This window comes from Channa argus, chromosome 21, assembly GCF_033026475.1.
Source record: "Channa argus isolate prfri chromosome 21, Channa argus male v1.0, whole genome shotgun sequence".
Taxonomy (NCBI): Eukaryota; Metazoa; Chordata; class Actinopteri; order Anabantiformes; family Channidae; genus Channa; species Channa argus.
This window is the reverse complement of record NC_090217.1, coordinates 4,090,796-4,108,635: the sequence shown is the minus strand read 5'-3', so window position 1 is coordinate 4,108,635 and position 17,840 is coordinate 4,090,796. Positions and strand designations below refer to the sequence as shown.

The 17,840-nt window shown below is 41.4% G+C and overlaps 1 protein-coding gene across 5 annotated transcripts in view; it reads right to left on the bottom strand.

The window, feature by feature from the left end:
* The window catches only part of creb3l2 (cAMP responsive element binding protein 3-like 2), a 30,988-nt gene that overhangs the window by 4,824 nt on the left and 8,324 nt on the right, over nucleotides 1–17,840 (bottom strand). For 3 of the 5 annotated variants that reach the window (XM_067491191.1, XM_067491192.1, XM_067491189.1), the window contains 9 exons: nucleotides 7,013–7,256; nucleotides 6,315–6,526; nucleotides 6,140–6,218; nucleotides 4,537–4,739; nucleotides 3,965–4,111; nucleotides 3,709–3,767; nucleotides 3,199–3,267; nucleotides 368–467; nucleotides 21–150 (listed from right to left, as the gene is read on the bottom strand). In XM_067491191.1, the coding sequence (XP_067347292.1) occupies nucleotides 21–150; nucleotides 368–467; nucleotides 3,199–3,267; nucleotides 3,709–3,767; nucleotides 3,965–4,111; nucleotides 4,537–4,739; nucleotides 6,140–6,218; nucleotides 6,315–6,526; nucleotides 7,013–7,256 (1,243 nt within the window). The remainder of the gene's footprint in view (nucleotides 1–20; nucleotides 151–367; nucleotides 468–3,198; nucleotides 3,268–3,708; nucleotides 3,768–3,964; nucleotides 4,112–4,536; nucleotides 4,740–6,139; nucleotides 6,219–6,314; nucleotides 6,527–7,012; nucleotides 7,257–17,840) is intronic. The other 2 variants (XM_067491193.1, XM_067491190.1) reach the window with 1 other exon arrangement.

Genomic DNA, 17,840 nt, shown 5'->3' with positions numbered 1-17,840 from the left:
ACAGCGTTTGTGTGAGCTACCTGTGGCTGTGTAGGACTCTTTGACAGCCGACTGTTTGGAAGAAAGGCCTGTTTCAGTGATGGTGGAGCAGGGAGTCAGACTGCTGGGGTAAAAATTGCCCAAGAACAGAGCGAAACACAGCACAACCACCTGCAGAGACAGACGGAGAGGAAAGGCGGAGGCGGAGAAGGAGAGAGGGTAAACAAATTAGAAGTCACACAAAATGCAAAATGAACTATTACATGATGGAAGTAGATCTTCTGTTAAAATGCACACACACTGGTCTTTTCTAGCTCTTTCTAACCCCAACGTTCACAACTAAATCCCGAGTCCCTGAGCACATTTGTCTTTTTTTTAATAGCAGTACCATTAGGCACGATGATGTCTGCGTGCCAGCCACCCTGCAGGACTTGAGGGCTTTGCCGGCCACTGCCGCCTGCAGAGACTGCAGCTGCTGTAGCAGAGACCTGGGGAGGGGGAACACAAACCGTAAGAAAGCACACAGATACAGAACCAAATGATACGACAGAAAGATGATGCAGGAAACCATAGCTGCACACTTGTGGGTGTCGTCTACCTTCTCCCATCAGAATCAGAACCAGAAACGGGTTTATTACTAGGTAAGAATTCACATACAGGGGAATTGTCTTCCCGAGATATTTAACTCACGATATTAAGTCAATTCAACTGTTTGGTCACATGAAGCACTGTTTACAGTTGTGGTGGAAAATTGGAGACATGATCCACTATGAACGTTTTGCACTAATTTGCCCACTATGAAAAATGTTTTGACAGATGCACACTGTGACCCTTCAAAGACCCTTTAGGCTGTTGAATTAAGTATCAGCAACGCCTCTGTGTGCTAGAGATAAGGTTGAAGTTCTTGTTTCCACTGCTCTAACAGTACACTGTGGTTAAGTCTATGTCCGGAAAAAGGTCTTAAACGTGTATCACACTTAGCTACGCAAGCTTGAGGCACAGCAAGCGTGTATGTTATAAACTGAAGTCATTTGTTCCACTTAGAGCTGAGCTTGGAGACATTTGGATCAATCAAGCCTCTTTACCGGCTTCACTCAACGTGTCTTTGACCAGACATATTGTCGTTTGGACATGACAACAGTCTAGACGTTATTTTCTTTCCATGCGCCTTTCGCAGTTCAAATCAAAGAAATCAGTTTGACATTTTGTACGACAGTCGATATAAAGAAAACGACCGAAGCGGCTCCTAGTGATTCAAACCACAAAACATAAAAGTCCGACAAGTGTGAGGTCTCAAACATTGCATGCTGGGAAGTCTGCTAGTAAACCGTAAAGACCCAGTAACTCTGCCAAATCTGTGTCTATTACATGAGCACATGCAAAGTTTTCTTGATTCTCTATAACAATGTAAATATGTAAATACAAATGAGTGTGTATTATGGTGGACCTGCGAGCTCACAGCACTGCAAATCGAGAACACACATTCAAATAGACAAAACAGAAGCAAATTCATGTAGAACACAGTCCTGTGCCGAGTGGTCGATTCCAGAATGACAGCTTCTGTCTTTTGAACAAAATCTTAGTTGTTTTACTGGAAAGCAAAGACTTTATTTTTAGTTATTTCGTTTTTTCAAACAGCCTCTTTGCACAATTGTCAACCTGTCGCTTTCAGCCACACGCACCTGACAACATCCTTTAAAGGCTCGGGATTCTATATATACAGCACAATTAATATGTCATTAAAATGTGCGCGTAAAGGCTCATGTCACTGTTGTTTGAGCCGTGGAAATGCCCCTCATTCAGCATCAGTAAGATATTCCACTGAGGTTTTGTTCGGATGTTTGCTTCATTTAAACGGCAACTGAGCACAAGCACACTGTCCAGGTGCACCAGCATAAACACACACACACACACACACACACTCACACACTCGCACACGTCCGACTGGTTCATTAACTTTTAGACAGCAAAGACAAAGCCCACTTTAACCGCCGACCCAAAGCAGCTGCGTTCCCGGCAGCTGTACTTAACACAGTGCGCTCAGTGGGTGCACCACCACAGACACACACGCTTCATCCATGCATGTCAACGGCAAACAACACAGCCTACGTGAAGCAGCTCGAGCGTTTTGCATGAAAATAGCCTCCTGATTATGCATGGATGCAGCACTGCGGCTGAACACATCCACAGAGGGTTTGATTCTAAGGTATTTATAGATCCTAAGATTCAGTCCGTGTTTGTAAGCAGATCAGAGATCATCCTCGCTCCTGAGCAAAGAAAGTGGGATGGGGAGGTGGGACATTTTTAGGTCTGGTCGCCCTCCTCCTCCTTCATGTCCTGAGGTTTTGATTGCCACCATCCTTGAGTCTTTGTGACTGACACGAGTCAAGCTTGTCATCATTCCTATAGCTCACTCATCTGCGTCTCAGCTCGCAGAGGCTGAATCTATAAAAAAGCTTCCTGAACTGTCCAAACTTTTGATCTGCATAGGTGGGGGGAATCCCTCAGCTTAGACTTGGGGCCCCTGGGCACAGACACCCAGACTGAAAATTACACAAACCAACTAGAAAGAAGGACTTGGTTTTGGTCATTTTGAGCTCTGAGGCTTCCAAACAAATACTGTCGATATGGCCATTTATTACCGTCTGCTGTGGCGCTACAGTTCCAGCAGTCAAACACCAATGTGATTCCCATTTGTTCCATACGGTGGTGGCACACGAGCAGTGGTAAGTTTAACTTGGATGGTCTCTGGATGTTGATCGTCAACTGTACATCCACCAAACGAATCCAGATGCAGTATTAAGAATTAAACTATAAAATGAGCTGCACTTTTACAGGCTGCAACGTTACAGTATTATGTTTGCAGTGACTACTGTTACTGGCTTAGACAGTAGCCATTAGAAAAGCAAACACTGTTCACAACCACATCGCTTGATAGCGACGTCGCCAAATCAATGGCTTTCGGCTTTTTTTTAGGGTTTGCATGTGAGGAGAGTTAAAAATTTACATTTAAATCTGCATTAGTGATCATGTATTTGTGCATGAATTAGTATCTGTAAAGCTGATGTAAAACAGCTACAACACATAGAAAAGTTTAATCTTTAATTGTTCGATTTTGGTGATGTCTGAATCAGAAGTAACTGGAAGTTTAATATACATCTTTCCGGAAATGTGTGACACGTAACGACACTTAAGTAGATGTATTTGTATGGTTCCTACTTGTTTGTACACTCCAGCGTTTCCACCTTCCGGCGTAGCTCGTTGTTTTCGTTGGAGCAGTTCTCCACCCTGTGGTCAGACAGAAGTACTGCAGGTCAGTGTCCAGACATGTCAGACTTCTCACGATACTGGTGCTTTTTTATTCGTTTGTGTAACATGTTCAGATACTTTCCATACTCTCTGTATTTTGGAGCTGCATTTTATTTTATCATTAATAATTGTAACGGAATGTTTCTTTTCATCTTCCCAATCTTGTATTTAGCTGCATAATACAAAAAATCCAGTTTTGCAGCACAACAGCAGTGGATTCAAACGGATACAAACAAAAAAAAAACCACTATGAACCAAAATGAGACATTTAAAAATAAAATGAGCGGGAAACGAGATAAAAACTATGCATGCTTAGAGGGAAAGCTTCAAGCAGAAGTGTTTTTTTTTTATATATGTCTCAGAGGACGTTTTATTTCCCAGTCTCTCTGACTTTAATAAAGAATGAAGAGAAGAACTTACTTCTTCTCCAAAGTGTCCATGTACTCTTTCTTCTTCCTACGACTCTCCTGAGCAGAGATCTGTGACAAAGAGAAATTAGAAAAGCAGACAACCACACACGCTTTTGGTTTTTTATTCATGCTGCAAAGCTCTGACACAATTAAAAGAAATCTATTGACATAATTTGATAAAAATGTCACAAAAAAAAATCAATTCTAAGACATACAGTAACTGCTATATCCGTATATTTGTAGGAACATCTGTCAGCAGTTTGTACCTTATTTTTGATTTTCCTGCGGATCTTCTTTAGTGCCTTCTCTTCGGCTTTGGTGAGCGGCAGTTTGGTGGGCACTGGATAACCCTCAGCCATCAGTGTACGACGCTCCTCCTCAGTCAGAATCAGTGGTCCAGACCCCTGCAGTTTCTGCACAACAACAAAAACCACAAACAAGCAACCGAGTTGAATGGATTCATTGAAGCACATTTTCTTTTCTAATAGAAAAATTGTGGATCTTCAAATATGTTAACATTGTTTAATTTAATTAACTGATCAAAACAAGATGTTTCCTGCTTCTCTATGACACCTATACTCATGTGTGTGCAGGACCCCATAGTCCTGAATATCACACCTACTTTAAGTTGCTCAATATTATAGTATCAGCATCAAAAATATTGCTCATATGCGCCTGTATTTACATCTTAAGACGATCTCTTAAGAGGAAGAGGAAATTGTAATTTCCGTTTTTCTTTATTTATTCGTAAAAAGAAGATTAGTTTGCAAGATGTTTCATTCTCACACATCTGGGAATAGAATCTGAGCGACAAATCAGAAGATACGTTGCTCCTTACATGAGGTGCAGTGAGCAGAGGGGAGTTGGACAGAGACGAAGCGGCGCGGGGTGACACCTTCAGGCTCCCCTGGGTTGGCGCAGGGCTGGTGGGGGAGGTGGGGCAAGAGAGGCCGGGCGGAGCGTGGACGGGGCTCTGGCTGCCCTCGGAGTCGCTGCCGTGGGAGCTGGGTGGAGTGGGGGGCATCTGCAGAGGCTCCAGACCTGAAACACAAGGATGAGTGATCAACTCTGAAAAGAAGGGAAAATTGCATTAAAAGTCCAGAGATAAAGACCCATAATCTGAAAAAATGACCTTAGATTCTTTATGCAGTTGGGCCATTTACTGAAATACTGCAGTACAATGTTGACCTACTTGTACTTTACTTGAATATTTATATTTTTTGATACTTTATAAATCTTCTTGATAATTCCCCTTACGTTACGTTTACTTTGCTGAAATGAAAATATTGTACTGTAATATTTACACCACTACAGTTAGTTTATGCTTTAATGCCGGTTGGTGCTTAATAGAAAATGTAATCATAAATACATATATTTTTTTGTCAAAATAATTTCAAGTTGGGTGATTTTTTTGAACTAAGTCATTGGAAATCCGGTTTTTAGAGTCATTCTCTCTTTGAATCTGTACACAAAATAAACTCAACAAGCCCTAAATGTTTTAGATTTCTGCAGATTTCTTATTTATGAGACGCACGTGGAACAAACCAGGACTTGACTTGTACATTTATGGATCAAATTCAATAGCACTGAAATACTTTTTATCAGTTAGTCTGTCCGATCGAAATCGTTTTCTTAGTGCAGTACATGCTTCTGTACTCGAACATGTACTCGAGTAAAGAATATAATGTGATATTTTTACTTGTACTGGTGTTTTCTTTCTTGCACTTTTAGTACTGAACCGTACTAGTTCTGCTACCTCTGCAATCCACATTATCTGTTTTGACAATTTGGATTCTATAAAGGAATTAAATATTTTTAAACATGATTCTCTTTTAGGGGACAAAAAAAAATCCTTAAATGCTGTAAAAGTTCAACGTGTAACTTACAAAGAATTTTGTTATACCTATTTTTTCTTTTTTATGACCAGTGTTTCAAATGTTTCAAGTCTGTTTTCAAGGCAAATCAAGAGCTTTTTCAGGAGTTTTCTAGAATAAACTTTTTCTAATTCTAATGCAAAGTGACTTAATACTGCTTGTCCAAAGCTTAAAGTACAGCATGATAGAAGACTCAATCTTTTTAAATCAACCTGCTACAGTTTAAAAGCTAATGACATTAACGCACCGATGATATAAATGAATATAAACTGTGACACTGTGACAGGCGACATTCTGGATTATTAGTTATGTTTCTTTATGTTACTTCAGGTAATGTTGTTGTTGCTACTTCCAAACTTTTAATTAAGATCCTGATTACAGAAATTTAACCTGCAATGAAGTAATTTTATATTGTTGTTTTACTACGTTTACTGAAGCAAATAGTTTGAATTCTGCATTTTTAATGTTTTTTGGTTTTTTAGGTGTTTGAACAATCGTCCAGCAGAGGTCCTCATTTCACTGATCTCCACGTGCAAGAACGAGCAAAAAACTGCTTTAAATTCTGACCTTTGTGAGAAAGGTTAAGGAACTGGTCTACTTCATGTGGTTCCAGCTTAATCTGAGGGATGATGCTCTCCTCTTTAATCTGTGCACACAGGAAAACAGATGATCAGAGTTAAAATACAGGGTTATAACAGTGAAAAACAATCCGAAACATTATCACCCGTCTCTGGTCTCTCACCTTGATGCCTTTTCCCTGGGTGTAGCTGCTGACTGTGATCTGAGCTGGGCAGGTGGTAGCAGCCACAGCAGAGCCTTCAGGTGCTTGGGGGCCCTCAGTGGAGGTCAGAGACAGGGAAAGGGTGGGAAGGAGGGTGGCAGTCTCACACAGAAGGCTGCTGATCGCCTCCTCCTGCTCCATGGGCCACTCAGATGAATCCCCATCAGATTCTGCTGCAGAACATGCCACATAAGTTCGTTTATACATGCACATTTTGTTAGGCAGGTAGGCCTTCATCAGGTAGGCCTTCCTCAGGTAGGCCTTCCTCAGGTAGGCCTTCCTCAGGTAGGCCTTCCTCAGGTAGGCCTTCCTCAGGTAGGCCTTTCACTCGAGTGGACTTTATGTGCTCACGATGCAGCTGCTGTTAACACTTCAAAGCGAGCAAGGATGGACCATGATGCTTTTTCTCAAATAATTATTGTACAACAGATTCAGCTTTGGTAGAAATGCGTTTTAAACGGTATCTTAGAGAAGCCAAACCTCAGCTACCAAAGTTGTGTTTTGTAGATTTAAATAAAGGTTCCACTACGAAAAACAATATATATGCTGTTAATAAATTGTCCGGCTCATCCACAACTCTTTCTGTTTTTCGATTAATCACAAAGGGCAGTTTGACCACTAGTGATAAATGGTAAACCTGGTGTACTATTTAAAATCACCTGCGTCACTGCCCTGCTCTCCGGTCAGGTGCGACAGGGGTGACTGGGGTCGACTGTCACCGCAGAGGGAGTAGCTGTGCTCAGCTGTGATGTGAGGAGGCAGAGGCGAAGATGGGGACAGGTCACCTCCCTCATCGCCCTCCATAGCCTCCACTCCATCTCTCACGCCGGACAGGAAGGGGTCGCTGAGCAGCTGCCCCAGCAGAGCGTCCGAGGAGAGGTCGTCGAGCAGCTCGGAGAAGTGCTGCACAAAGGAGAAAGAAAACACTGTAAATACATCCGACACAAAGCTACAGACAGGAGGACACAGTCTGATAATAAGGAGTTAATGAAAGCCTGTCTGTAATTACAGTCCCTTAAATGTTTTATTGCCACTTTTCCCTTAAGTTTTCCCTTGTTCTCCCCCAGGCAGAACTAAAGCAGACAATCAAATGGCTGTAAAGCTGTCTTCCTCTGAAAAGCTCCCCCACCAGTCCTCCAGGTATGTCTCCAGTGGTATTCCCAGTGCGTTGGTTCATTCACACAGTTAAAAGACAAGCCCTCATCCTCCTCCTGTGTTTTGGCTAACTTAAGGAACGGCAGCCAAAGCAAAACCTCAGTGCTGATGTGTTGATAACTGACATACTACATATATACTACATACATATTAGCAAACCCACATATTTTATATTTTAAAAATTAGGGCTGCAATTTATTATTATTAAATGTTTGTCATTTCATTCTTTGGGCTTTAAAAAATTAGGAAAAAGTGTAAGGTATTTGTCACACAGTGACTATAAAGAGGTGCACAACAATGAAAACAGGCCAGTTCTCATAGGAAACCAGGGCAACCTGGAAATCTACACCGGAGTCATTAGGGTGCAACAGCAGAGGGAGTAAAACATCCCCACTTCCACGGAAGACAAGACGAAGGCCTGTAGATTTCCAAGGACGTCCTTTATAAAGACAATGTCCAGAGCCAGATGCTCAACTTCCAGATAACCTCCCCGGATGACAAGCATATGGCTACAGTTCAGACAGAGTGAGAAAGGGAGTAGAGAGGAATACTTTTCTCTCACACACACACACCCACACACACACACCCACACACACAGTGACCTCCTCACTTTATAAACACCCTCCCCTATCCATCCATCCTACCACTGCTGGCTGCCCTATATGGCTGGACTCCTCTCAGTGTGTGTGTTTCTGTGTGTAAAGCAAACACCAACAGCACACCGTGAATCTATTCAAATGAAAGTGTGTGTGTGTGTGTGTGTGTGTGTAGAACAAATATTTACACATTTATCCACCAGTGAATCCAGATTAACCCTCAGCGTGTGTCAGTGGTAACAAGCCCTTAATTCAATGTATATTGAAGTTTCTAAGTGACTATGCACACGATGCCAAACACGTCACACCGTTTTACAAATGTTTGCAGTCGTTTACTACGCTTTACTTTCCCACAGTGTCTCCTGGCAACAACAACATCTCCATAGTTACAGAATCATTTGAAACATCAAACAGTCGCTGGTGTTACTATTCTTCACACTTCACACAAGAGTCTTTTTCCATGATAATAATAATAATTATAATGTCAGCTCAATATACAATAAAATATGAGCTGATGCTCCTTTTGGTTACACAAATTCTCGGTCTTATAAACTTCTGTAATGCAACGTGAAATCACTAAAGCTAAATAATTAATAGCCTGTGTTGTGCTGAAAAAAAACTGAGTTTAATTACGTTTTTGTACTTTAAAAGACGCCTTTACTTCTATTGAACTTGCATTTTTTGCTTCTAGATCGGATAGTGCATGTGTATAAGTGCCGTTAAACTTCCTTTTGGCTTCCCTCTATCAAAATATCTCTGTAGTTCTAGCTGAAAAATGCCTCCAGATGGCACAACTTGGAGGAACCTTTAGTTCAGTTTATGTCTTCTCGTTGCTCACACTATCTGTAATCATGGTCGACCTGCTTTTCCAGAACTCCCCCAGGTGACATCATCTCAACCCTTAATGATGAAAGAGTCCTCCGGGTGATGTCATCTGGAGGAGTTTTTCAGCTAAAAAAACAAACTAAAGCCATAGAGAGCAAGTTGAAAAGTGATGAACTTGCCATTTAAGATTTACAAATTTAATATAATAATAGAACATCAAGGCGTCTGTAGTAGGAAAAATTAGCCCTAAACCCATGAAGGTTAAAAGTACTGAGAGGGGGCACCTGAACATGGAGCCTGATTCAGGTTTGCTCAAACCCCCCCCCAAGAAATAAAACCGCATAATGGCGGTCAACAAAAAGGCAGTAGTTGTTACAGAGCCATAATTACAGACACAAACCTATGTTTAGAAACTAAACGGCATATTTGGTGAGCTCTTCTTTGGTTTATATGACATTTTGCTTACTATGGTTCAGTCCTCTCACTTTCCTCTTTACAGTGAAGCAGAAAAGATGGAAGATTTTTCTTAAATTTCGGTACAAATAAATATGTGATCCGCCCATCAAGAGGAAAGGAACAAATCCTTGTCTTGTTTAAGAACAGGAAATTGGAGGGGTCCAGCTCTGCCTGCACGAAAACAGGACCACACCACAGTGAGGCTTTATAAACTCCCTGCCGTCTCTGGAGTCAGCGAGTGGTTACGTATGAAAGTTTAAAAAATGTGATGCAGGAGGTCGACTGGGCTGCAGGATTCCTCACCAGCAGTATGTAACTCATCACACAAGCACGCACACACACACACACACACACAACAGAAACTCCTTTGTCTTTGTTGGCCTACACAGAGGTGTTATTTGGGGCCGGCTGCAACTCGACACTCTCCAGCTGGGAACAAATGGGAAAACTCAGGGTTTTAACTGGAACTAGGGCAAACACTAGCAGGTCACCAACCACTGGGGAAGGAGCCGTGGCGACAAAGAGGCCTTTCTCCTGTTTTTTCTTTATGCCAACAAGCGGAAAACAGTGCCGAAAAGTGAAGATCGTAATTTTTAACCGAAGGCGAAATGAAGTACGACGTGATTGTCTCTCGACTTCTGGTAAAACAGCAACACTTTCGGTTTGATCCCAATCAACTATGACACAGGAAAAACTCTAATTAGGTCGGAACAACCTGAGGCAGATTGACGAACACGCTGATATGAGAAACTGTGACACTGTGCAGAAAATACACTGATTTAGGTGTCAAACACAAATCACTGCTGGGGTTTCTGAAAGCTAGACTGTTATGGTGCCGGGTTGACAGTGACACCCCCACTCTGATGAAAAAAAAAAAAACACACAGCCCATTGGGAAATACTGTCATAATGTAACAGTAAACTACAGACAAAGTTTAGTTTATACTTTGGCAGAATGTCAAGTTGTTCTGTGTGCATGTTGTATTTGTTTTGTTGAGTCTCTTTATCGGTCATTTATGTGATGGTTCGTCTGTTTGTGGACATTTTCAGGTTGGTTTTCCTTTTTTTGACAGTCCTTCTTATTTGCGTGCCTCTTTTGGAAATTCATTTATTTTTTTGCTCATCATGCTTTTCTAATTTTTTTTCCTCTTTGATATTATGCATTTCTCATTTCTTTGTGGTCATTCTGTGTCTATGTCTTTGTTCTCTGACACGATTTTGTGTCTTTTAGGTTTTTCTCTTTTTTCCTCTCATGTACCCTTTGTGTGCCTTTGTGTTAATGCCCCTCTCCACTCTTTATAGTGATCACTTTGTGATCGCCTTGTCCCTTTAAGCGGCAGTGGCTCTGTCTTTTGTCTCTTTTGTTTCATTTGTGTCTATGTTTGGTCATCTAGCCTCTTTGGGGTCTCTCTGCTTTGTGGTTTTGGGTCTATTTTTAGTCAGAGGACTCAAAGGCCAAGCTTCCATATGAGTTTGACCTAAAAATGGTGACATTGTGCACTATGGATTAAATAAACTGATTTGGAACTAACGTAAGACTGTTGTTGCACAATGGGGATTGACTGCAGAGTTGACAGCGACACCCCACTCTGATAAAAATTCTTAGAAGAAAACTGGCAAATACTGTCATAATGCAACAGTAACTCGGATGCCAGATGGAGAACAAAGCTTTAGTTCATTGGACTTAAGGACACTGTGAAGGTTGAATGGAAAGATCACGACAGAAAATGGGCCCCTGGGCACAGGCAGGTTTAAGGCCCCCACCCACCCCACAACACCCCCAGACTATAGGAAACCCAAAACAACTGCATGTCCAATGCAGGCTTTTGGTCATTTTGTGTACATTTGCACCATTAGTTTGGGAATATTGTGAGGACAACATTTTCGTGTCCATTTTGGCTGATTTTTGTCTTTTTTTGTTTACATCTCATTGAATTTCAATACCATCATTCATTCTTTGCATAATTTTCCGTCTTGTAGATGCTCATGGTGCTTTGTTAAAATAGAGCAGTACGGCTGATTTTCTGACTTTGTATAAACCAAACAACTGTTTAATGAAGATTAATCAGAAATAATTCCATAATCCAAGTGATCATTAGTTGCAGTTCGGTGTGAAGCCTTCTGTTCTTTACTTAGACACATCACTCGGTTATAATAACTTTAGTAATAAATATGAATATTTTGTCCAACAGCAAAAAAAATAGACATTTGCATTAGTTTTCATATCAGCTCGTAGATAAATCATTAGAAATGGTGAAATCCTACAAAACCAGTTCCCAGGCAGAGTGGTGAGTGACGAGACTCTACAATAAGAGTCTCAACAGCTGGTTAGCAGCTAAGTTAACAGTGTTTGAATGGAAAGAGGGAGGGAAGGAATGTCCTCTTCTGTAGAGGAGTGTGTGTGTGTGTGTGTGTCTGCTTTAACCCTTAAGTAAAAAAACACATGTGAATGGGTGCACTGGAAAAAATGTCTGATAATAGTGAAGACACACATACAAACCCACAGAGGCCTGAGGCTCATCTCTGGAGTGTGTTCCCGGGCTGAGTACAGTGTATATTTGTGTGTGTACCTTGCCCTGGACTCATCTGTGTGTACTTTTGCCGCTGACACAATTTCACGTCGCACCAGAGCACACAGCCGGCAAACGCACACTAATAAAGTAGACAAACAGACTCATTCACAGACGTATTTATGTAAAGATAAATTGTGTGACTCATTCATTTGATTTGGATCCAGCTTGCGCCTGTCACATATCACCAACACGTGTCCCATCAAAGCCAGATAACCAGTATGAAAGGTTGAAAAGATATCTAAACGTTTATCTACAAGTTACTGCAAGAACTCTGTCTTCTCAGTATTTGGACTCAATAATTGTGAAAAGAGTCAGCATTAGAATCTCTCAGCTTGGCCGTTCAGGGGTCTCCTCGTTAATTTGGCGTGAGTTTTCACACCAGGTGCCCTTCCTGCCAAAGCCCTCTCATTTTTTCCCCATCTTGGTGGCCCTTGGTGGCTGGGCGGGGCGACGCCTGGGGGAGTCTTCTGTGGCCCACTCTCTACCCATTGAGCCACCAGGCCCCACTTGTATTATAATCTGTATTTTTAGTTACATATATTTGTACTTCTCTACCTTTATAGGGTTAAGGAGGCTGCCAATTATTTATTTATAACAAAGTAAAAATCTGATTGTTGCTTTAATTATTTGATAAATGTTTAACCCTAAATTACAGTATTACAACAAGGAAAATCAGCAAAATGTACTTAGTTATATGCACTTAGTTATATGTTAATATTATAAGAATAACTGTGGTATTGGTTAATTTATAAAGAGTATTGGTTTTGCTATTTACAATAAGCAAATGGCAAAAGTTATAAAGTAACAAGTACAAATACTTTACAGCTCATAAGTTTTAATTATAGCAAATAAATTATAGTGTTTAAAAAAATAGTTAAGTTATTTTACAAACAAAGTACAAACACAAAGTTGGTTTCCTCGCCACTGTCAATTGTGACAATCGTGACAAATTCTAGATTAAAAGAAGTTGGTGTGATTTCAGCAGTCGGTGCACCACCTGATTTTTCTAACCGGAACAGCAAGAAATGAATAGGTTGGTGGCAAGAGTGCGTGAGCAGGTCTGGAGCAGGTCATCACCACAGACGTCTCTACGACTACGTCTGGCTGACATTATTGGGATATCAGACTTTTTGAATCAGTCAAACTACATGGTATTTCCGACCTCTCAATTATTTAGAAAACATTCTGTGGAGACTGAATGTCTGAAACTAAAATTCATGCCAATCCACCCAACAACAGCTGCAGAGATATTTCAGTCTGGATCCAAGTGTTGGACCAATGTTAGCATCCAAAAGCCGCTAGAATGAACATAAACAATCGCGTCCATAACTTCATAATTCAGGTATCTAACAAGCTGCACCCTAACTTGATCCAGATCTCTTTAAAACAACTAAAGCTGTCAGATTTCAGCTGAGTCAAATCCTGCAGAGCCAGTGATGGTTAACAGAACCGTACGCCTGCATGGCTGTGCCATCGAAATCTTTGTGAGGTAAAAAAACAACAACCAACAGGCCTTGGAGGGCTTCTGATAGCTGGGTCTTATCTGTGGAGGCGAGACTGTAGGGGGTGAGCCCAGCAACAAGTCTACATGTCTGGATTGTGTCAAAGGAAGCAACTTTAAGTGTGCACCTGCCATTTTTTAGTAAACTGCTTGCAAATGCCGGTGTGAAACGAGCAGTTTAGGCACAAGTCTGGTGGCGTATTTACACCGTGCAGGCAGATAAACACACATCTGTCTTCTGCTTAGTGTCTGACCCCTTGAAGAACTAAGGGTGCAGCCAAAGTGATCTCGCTTCACAAAAATGCCCTCGTTTCAAGGGAGACGTGTACTGGTTCTCACAAGGATAAGAAAACAACACAGACGCTCCCTGACCCAGATCTCAGACACCCAACTCCCAACTCTGTTCACCAAAAGTATCCAGTGATCCAGGAGGCAATGAGTGTACCAGTGGAAAGCTGGAAAGGAAACTCTACTGCTAACATAACCATGAGATGTTGTTAAGTAACATAAACGACGTTTGTTGCCTAAACTTGAGCCCCTTTCACACAAGCACTGGCATTCAGACATTATCCAGACTTTATCTGGAGGGAGGGTAAGTATGAACAAGTCTGTTGGCCCTGACATTGCTGGGATTTTACACAGCCAGAGTGGGCGTGTTGATGACCTCCATTTCCCGTGACTGCCGCGAAACCAGGCAAATATAAACACACAAACTCATTCATTCCTACAAACACAACAACAATGTTGAGCTAGAAGGGAAATGAAGTTCGTGAGCTTGTGTCGGTAAGAGCAGACCTGGACAGCGTCGAACAAATACAAGGAACGGCACGAGATTCTGTGGTATACGACCGGATTACAAAGCAAAACAGTCACTTCCGCAGCTTTGTCTTTGCATTGCATTCAAAAATATATGTTATAGTGGAACATAATCTATCCACTGATTAAGTTTCCTGTAAAAAATAATCACGGTCGCAGTAATGTTTCGTGGACTGAGGTGCACTGACCATTCAAAGTTTGCTTTTAAAGAAATATACATGGTCTCAACATTTAGAAGCTGTGTTTAATTATTAAAGTCTGATTATTTGTTTAATCAGCTTGTTCTTAGCTTCTCGTTTCAATCAGCAAAAGAAAAAGTACAAAAAAATGACTCAAATTTACCAATAAAATTATACATTCTGGCGCCAGTCGTGGAGTTTTGGTTCAGTCAATCAATCAGCAAATTAAATAAATAAATAATTAACAAAAGGGCACTTTTTGTTAATGGTGGTAAAAGTCAGGTACTGAGTTTGACTGCACTTTGCCAGATCCAGCCTCCCCAATGTCAGAATTTGCTGTTTTCCTTTTAATGCAACTGTAAATTAAACTTCGATGTTGTGATATTTGCTGTATGTGTAAAAGTACAGTATTTCCTGGTGACCACTGAGACGAGCTTCACTGAGCTTCATCCAACCGTCCTCAGGGCATATTTTCTTTTATGAACTCGTCAGAAAGACTGATGAGATGCTTAGACTTGCTGTGTATTTCAGGGAGGAATTTCAGACGACGCTGAGTCAAAATATGACATCAGCCAGTCGCTAGTTTAGTAAGAAGACCAACACCCCTCAGGAAGGTCTGAAAAAAATCGTAAAACAAGCAAATTTAAAGCTCCTGAATGCAAACAAACTGTCGGCCTCTGCCTTGATATTTAAAGTGTGACGGGGTGGAGAGATGGTAAGCGGATGTAAACAACAGGATGTCAGAGTGAAAACAGGAGGTGTAACATCCAGCAGGGCTGCAAGCTTACTTTACCACAGGCGCAGAAATCACAGCAGATCCATCAGTTCCCAAACTTAATGGGCCATTTCCCTTATTAACATAAGAGGCCTTAAACCTCTTTGTGGTCTGTGTGTTGCTTGCAAATTTAAAAAAAAAAAGAAAAGGCCTTAATGTCAGTTTTTATGTGGAGCCATGACAGGAAGTGTGTTTAAAGTAGGAAGTGTGGGAAACATCCCGATGAGTCAGTTGTTATCTTCTGAGCCGATATTAAACTGCCTTCGTGTGTGTGGTGCTTAGGCAGATGAACACAAGTGGCCTCGGTCTCACACAATAGGAAAAACAGATCAGCAGTGGATGACGAATGGAAAAAAAATGTCTCCCTCCCGTCTGCTTGCTGCAGCTTCCACAGTGCTGAATATTCACACGAAGAGCTACGCAAACTTTCCAGCCGACCCCCACAGACCCTCGCTGCGGACGGCCCCCGCACATCCCAACACACAGATGTTACGCAATGACTTCAGCAGCAGACTCAGCTCGAAAGCACGCATTTGCCCGGCTTCTTCACACCCAAAATACCCATAAGGACAAGGCCAGTGGTGTTCTGGAGGTTTTTCTCTGCATCCATCTCTCAAATATCGTACCCAAGCATGTAACCATTCAAATTCCTTGACAAATACACACTGCAGTTTATTTTGACCCAATCCTACATACACTGTCCCGCTCGGAGACCAAAGATGGCAATGAGTTAATCTTTGTCCTCCAATGTTAGCATCCACCCTAAACAACCACATACTGCAGGTCACTTGGCCCTTTACCGTCTCACATGACCCATGGGAGCTTCTCTTCAAATAGCCCGTATAATTAAGGTTGGTGTTTTGGGTCTTTCTACTTTATGTGAACATTTGAACTTTCTGCTACTTCAATGCTTTACAGAGGCAAACATCAAACGGTAATTCACTCTTTTACTCTATTTCATAACTATAGCTTTTAGAAATCTGATTAATAAATTGAAATATAGCAGAATGAACTTTGTTGATCCCTGATGTGATAAACATAATACTTCAAATCATTCAAATTACAGGTAGTAAATACTAAACACATGACGATCAAAACAATCAGCTTTATCAACTACAACACATTAATGCATCAATAATTCTAATCTAGTTATATAATATTCACTCATGTGGAAGGAGCCGTTCTGCACTAGAGTAGCTGTTTGTACTTTTGCTTAAGTGACATTTTGAATGCAGGACTTTAGATCTTTTAGATCTAGTGCAACTTAAGGAAATATTCTGAGTACTTACTTACTTTCTCCACCTCTGCATGCAGCTGACATTGTTGACCTGTTGTGGTTGAAACAACACTGTCCTGTGGAGAAGCAACTTTCTTCTTCTGTAACTACGTCAGCTGTCTGATTGCAGCCGAAACTTTCAGACAATACTATCCAACATGAAGCACACAGTAAAACCAGTCAATAATTTCTAAAGGTTTTTATTGTTAAAGTTTCAGCGATTTAAACTGCTTTTTGACATTTTTATCACTCCATCTTAAAATTACAGCTTTAGGAACTCAAAAGTCGGGCGGGGCTGGTTTGGAGTGCTCAGGGGCAGCTGCTCATCAAACCCTGCAATGGGTAGATTTGCCCCTCTGACTGCTCAAAGTAGTCAGCATGCAAACGTGCACACAGCACTACTCCACAGTAAATGTCTGATTTACTGCTGCTGGTGCTCAGCTGTAGTAAATAGTAAATGGCCTGAACTTACATACTGCCCCTCAAGCTTGTCGGTACCCAGAGCACTTTACACTGCTTCTCATTCATCCTTTTGCACTAACAATTATACAGACACACACACACACTGGCCTGCACGTGAGACAGGAGGAGCCAGGAATCGAACCAACAACCCTGGGATTGGTGGTCACCTCCTGAGCTACATGACAACAAAGGCAGCAAAGAATAAAACTGTGACCATGGATGTAAACCAAAGTAAGATTCTGTTAGTCAGACCTCAAGGGCGTGTGAGTAAGACTAAATGTAAACATAACTCAAAGCGTATCAAAAGGTATTTATAACATTGCAGATTCACAAAACATCACCAAATCACTATTTAGACCCCAGTTGCTCCAATGCAGCTGTCAGATGTTCTAGGAGACTCTGTTTAATGCAAACACAAACACAGATGTAATTTCTACTTCACTCATCCTGCTCTCATCCTCTGTGTGCTCGGTAAAAACTGGGTCAACACATACACACACACACACACACACACACACACACACACACACACACACACACACACACCTCGCCAGCTGTTTAGCGAGTGAACTTCTTCACCCCTCCTGCTCCCATTCATTACCAAGTGTGTACATGGTGGAGCAGGTACATATAAAATAAAAAGAAAATCAAGTACAATCATATAAAATAGTCAACACTGACAAAATAAAAGTAAAAAAATGGGATAACAGCTGAAAGACACACTGAACAGTGACAGACAGACAAACTTCCCCTTGGTTCTCAAATATGCAGAGAACAGAAGACATTTCTGGCATTTCGGACAGGAGCAGACTTGTCCTAACTCTAAGCTCATCCAGGAGGAGGAGGAGGAGATGGAGGGCTGGACTTGGAGGTA